This window comes from Drosophila arizonae, chromosome 3 (assembly GCF_054131065.1).
Source record: "Drosophila arizonae isolate 15081-1271.41 chromosome 3, UAZ_ARI_1.0, whole genome shotgun sequence".
NCBI classification, from domain to species: Eukaryota; Metazoa; Arthropoda; class Insecta; order Diptera; family Drosophilidae; genus Drosophila; species Drosophila arizonae.
The window spans coordinates 4,732,543-4,738,002 of record NC_142923.1 but is presented as its reverse complement, the minus strand read 5'-3'; the positions used below and the strand labels follow the sequence as shown (position 1 = coordinate 4,738,002).

The 5,460-nt window shown below is 36.6% G+C and overlaps 1 protein-coding gene across 1 annotated transcript; it reads left to right on the top strand.

Moving 5' to 3' along the window:
- The first annotated feature begins 206 nt into the window (after window positions 1–206).
- LOC108620693 (uncharacterized) lies at window positions 207–1,154 on the top strand. Its single transcript, XM_018017599.2, has one exon. It carries the CDS (start codon window positions 380–382, stop codon window positions 794–796), a length of 417 nt encoding a protein of 138 aa, XP_017873088.1. The 5' UTR covers window positions 207–379; the 3' UTR covers window positions 797–1,154.
- The last annotated feature ends 4,306 nt before the right edge of the window (window positions 1,155–5,460 follow it).

The window sequence follows — 5,460 nt, the reverse complement described above, 5'->3', positions numbered from 1 at the left end:
TTCGCACGCCGTCTCTCGCTACCATTTAACGTGATTGTGTGCGGGCGTGTGAGTTTTACGCGAAAAATACACGGAAATGAGATTGCTGTGGCCTTAATTTCATGCGAATTCGCAGTGCGAAATGTTAATGAAGATTTAAGCTTCAGGTTTCGCAGATATAAAAACACTATATTTATATATAAATAAATATAGATATAAGTAACATATACATACATATATAATGCTCTACTATCAGGCAGGCTTTTGAAATAATTGTTTGTATTGGAATAATAAAAAAAATTTACTGCCTCCCTTCAAGCCAATAGAAATTCACACCAAAATTCCATTTAAATACTCAATATCGATTTCGTGAGGAGGCAGCACTCTTCACGAGCCTGAAATGTACCCACAGTCACGATTTTTTGCCCGTCAGTTGAACCCCGGCGTTATCCTAACCCAAGAGCTGAAAATGAAAATGTACAACTTTGAGGCACTCCATCGCGAGAAGAGCCAACTGGAGACTGATATCGAGCTGATTCGCAAGCAGCAAGACTCCATTGAGGATAAGCTCGCCGAAGCACTAGCCGAAGATGAATTCCAACGCTGTTTGAACGGACACATGACGATCGGTCCCAATGACAGCGAAGTGCTGGAGATATTCAAGAAGCATTTGAACAGCACCATCGATAAACTGGCCAGCAAATACGAGCGCAAAATTTACTTGGACATTGATCTGCAGAAGCTCAAGATGACCATCGAAAAGGATATTATAAAAGTCAACGAGGAGGCGGCTGCAGCCGAAACTGCGACATCCTAATGCCCAAACTTAACGTACAATGAGAGGGGCAGCACTTGGCTAAATACTGGATTTACAAAATGAAATTTCTGTTGCACTCTGCAAGTCTATCTAGCCAGGCTAACGTTCTGGTACAGATGATGTTCACATCAATTCAATTGAATTCAGTTTTGTCCCGGTGTAACACTTCTACTGCGATTGGTTGCCTGATTTAGTTTATTTTTAAAATTTTTGAATTTGTCATAGTTAGTTGTCTTCAGTTACACAGTCACAGTCTTCTCTCCACTGTTCTTAGCTGCGGTCTCTATTCAAAGATACCATGAGTGTACCGAAAATATAAATAAATAAAAAAATATAGAAAATTCTAGTATAACTACAATTGTCCTGGTTTTCTTTTGCTATCTGCTTTGGTTATTTTGTACAAGCGACAATGACAATGACAATGACAATGACAATGACAATGACAATGACAATGACAATGACAATGACAATGACAATGACAATGACAATGACAATGACAATGACAATGACAATGACAATGACAGTGACAATGACAATGGCAATGACAATGATAATGACGATGACAATGAGAATGAGAATGACAATGACAATGACAATGATAATGACAATATATTTCTAAATCTTAAATAGTGTGTCAAGCTTTAGATCTGGTAGAATGTCATATAAATACCCTGTATTTCTTTTTCTTCTCAGTTGATTAATGATATAAACGCTCTTATTATTAAATATGATGGTCATGAATGGCACTTAGCTTGACTTTTCTCTTAACGGTGTCCTTTTTTGTACTGTGGCTCTCGTTTGGCTTGGCATCAACTCTTTTCATTCATATGCAAATGACGCTCGGACCGTCCGAAAATTGCAATGAATTTAAATTACCTAAAACTGTGTGGAGCACCGGGAATGTTGGTTGAAATTGCATTAAGTGTCGATCTGGCGGAGAGCAAAAAAATACCAAAAAAAAAAAAAAATAAAAATAAAAGATGAAAACGAAACCAACTGTGGGGCGCGTGTTCTAATTAATAAGGCCACGTTGACGGCATCATTGCTGTTTGAGCCCAAAGATTTTTTGCTGCACGAATTTCCCAAAGGCATTTAGTGAATGCAAAAACAACACACATACATATACAATAATAAGAAAGACAACGAGCAGTTGAGCTGAAAAAAAGTAATACCAAAAAAAAATATATATATACAAAAGTAAAATGAAACAAAAGAGAAATAGAGATATCTCATTATGGACAAAGCAGGCCAAACGAGCGTTGCCACCGTCAAGAAAAATACACACACACACACAGACACACGCACATAGAAAATGAAATGAAAAAATTATGCGAAGAGCAGGCCAAAGACCATTCTTTAGGCTTGAACAGAGCCCTGTGTTAGGTATGTATGTATATTTATGAATTTGTTTACAACGAGCCACTGGACAACGGGGAAAGATTCTGTCGAAAATGCTCTTCTGTTGTATTCTTGTGATACCCTGTATATGCTTAGGGGTATAATGAAAGCGAGCTTGGGTAGATTAGGGTCAAAAGATATTTATTTTTGATTATCTAATTAGTATTATATGATTGACTGATTGGGTGAGTATTTAGTTGAAAAGTGTGTATATTTCGTTATGTATTATTATTGACTTATAAAATAGATTGATGATTGAATAAAAGGCATACTTGAGATTTAGAATACAAGTTTTTATTGATCAAAATTTATTTTAATAATTTTATTTATTGATTAAAAGATTATTAAATTGACTGACTGTAATTATTGATCGATAATTAAATGAAGTCCAAGAATCATTAGGTATTAACAATTGATTTACTAATAGAATTATTATTTTGCATACAAATTTTAATTGACTTTAATCTCCAGATAAAAAGGACTGAAATATAGTTAATAAAAAATGTAAATATTATATGCTTACAGGGTATCTACTGGGCCATCATCGCCCATTCTTCTTCCGCATTGTTCGTTGTTTTGGGGCAACACGCGTGCCAAAAATAATCAGAATATAATAAGCAGCTCTTGAAGAGGCGCAAACAAATGAGCTATATAATGATTTTCTCTGGGCTCCGACAGTGCTCGAGCGATTTATATTCAGGTTTATTTCATTTTAGTGTCTGTCTTAATCCGTCTGTCCGTTTGTCCTGCTGCGAAAATTAAGCAATTTTCTAACTTCCGATGATGCGCCGCGACCTTAATTTCGTATATGTTGGTATGTATATACATAGATAAATATATATGTATGTATATAGTTTATGTAGTTCACTAACATTTCTTCGGCTTTGCACACTTTTAGGTTATCAACGAGCTGGACACAAAGCCGGATTACATAAAGGATTTGCGGAGTCTTTACAAAGCATTACAACTCGTGTTCTTTTGCTATCATTTTTTCCTTTTCTCTTGGTGTTTTTTTTCTGCGTGCTTTTTGTATTTTTTAATACAATACTAGTCGCTGAGTCCATGAATCCTGCTGCCTATCGCCATGCAAATCGCCTGGCAATTTGCCTGAGCAACTCGACCATCAAAAGATGGTCAGCCAGAGATTAGATGCAAAGCCATTGTTGCTGCCCGAGATCTCGCTTTGTTCGCCAAATATTTACACTGCAGCCGAGTTGTTTTTAATAACTTTGTTCACGGCTAGTTATCACGGTGTGCCCGCATAATTAAAAATATACACACACGTGCCCCAAATGCCCTCACCCTTGCCGCTGGCAGTTTATATGTCGTACCACGAGGCGTATGAGTGCCGTCTTTATGTTGCGTATTTGCGCTAGCTCATGAAAGTGAAAACCGTGGCAAAACTGCACATCATCATTATGGGCAGCTAGCGAGGCTATATAACAGCGTAACAAGATTACCCAGCTCTCTGTGTTTACTTGCCGCCGCGAATGGCACCGTAACTTTGGATAATAAAGTCGTTGGCCCGCACTGAAAGTCACTTTAATTGCACTTCTCAAACAAAGGCAGTGGCGTGCGGAAAGTGAGAGCGAAATGTTGCCTTGACTGTCAGTTGAGTACATTCTTCCGCTTGCTACATCAATGTAAACGCATTTAATTGTTTGAGCTAAATTTAAATTTCAATTAGTTAAAAATTGCGGCGCAGCGCAAAGTCTAAGTCGAATCTATTTATGCTGTCAATTTAGGTCAAAGATTTAGGTGATTTGTTGAAAGGACCTTTAAGGGCAATTGAAGTCAAATAGAAATGTAAACAAGCAACAACTTACTTATAATTAAATTTACAAAAAATACAATATTTCAAAATTAATAGATAAATATCCATAAATGGCAAATAAAACAACACAATCACATCATATATTCCTATTCAAACTATGAATTATTAGCTCCAGTCTTGACATTTAATTCTAACTGTTTTATATAAATCATTTAGCTGGCCAATAAAATAATTTTCCACCGAAAATATCTCAATGTTTGACTTCTAAATAAACATTAGACCGAAATTAGTTGGAATCGAATTGAATGCGTTTATTCACATTTGGCGCAGGCTCTGTCAGATATTCAAATTCAATTTGGACATCGTTAAATGGAGCATTTAGCAGCAGCAACAACAAGAACAGCCACAGTGATATTGAAAAGTGTATGCACATATGTGTGCATTTCGGCTGTTTAAATTCAATTTTATCGACGCTTTACCTGCATATTTGCTTCACATAAGCAAATTCAATTTAAAGCGCATTACAATCTGCAAATGCAGTAATTCGAATTCAAAGAGTAAACACACATGTTGCATGTGGCAGCAACTAAAATCCTTTTTGTTATTTTTGGTTGTTTGTAATCTTGTTAAAATTACCAAAAAATTATAAAAAACAAGTAAGAAAGCTCCAGTCGAGACTGCTCGACTAGGAGATACCCTGAACCCTCCAAGCTGATATTCTAGTCATTCTGCACTTCTTTTATGCACACATACATACACATGCATCCACACGCACGCATAAGCCTGCGCTCTGCTAACTGCGCAGTAAGCAGCGACTGCGCTTGGGCTGCGCTGCAGTGTGGGCAATATTATGAGAATTTATTTGTTAAATAATTTCTTTTATAGACATACGATCTTAATGAAACTTTTAGAGCGTAATCATATGGTGAATATGTGTGTATATTCCAAAGCCCAAGTCTCTAGTATTTGAAATACGCTTTTTACAAAAGTGAGGGTGAGGGGGTGAATTTAAGGGTGGGGGTAAATTTTAACAAAAACCGAAATTGTATAAATTGCATATAAGCATACATTAAAAATTTGGAGACTCTAGCAATAAGGGTGTAGAAGATATAATTTTATAACTGGTTTTCGATAAGGTTTTTTATCGATAAAAAAAGATCGGGATGAGTTATCGATTTTTAATGATAAACTTGATATGCGCGCTGTAATTACGGACATTTTAAAAAAAATTTGAAGTCTCTAGCTCTTATATCTTCTGAAATCGACGCGTTCATACATACGGACGGACGGACGGACGGACGGACGGACGGACGGACGGACAGACAGACGGACAGGGCCAAATCAACTCAGCTCGTCGCCCTGATCAAGAATATATATACTTTTTGGGGTCTGCCACGCCTCCTTCTGCCTGTTACATACTTTTAACAAAACCATTATACCCTGATTTCCCATTTTCAATGGGTTCAGGGTATAAAAAGAAGACATAAAGCAG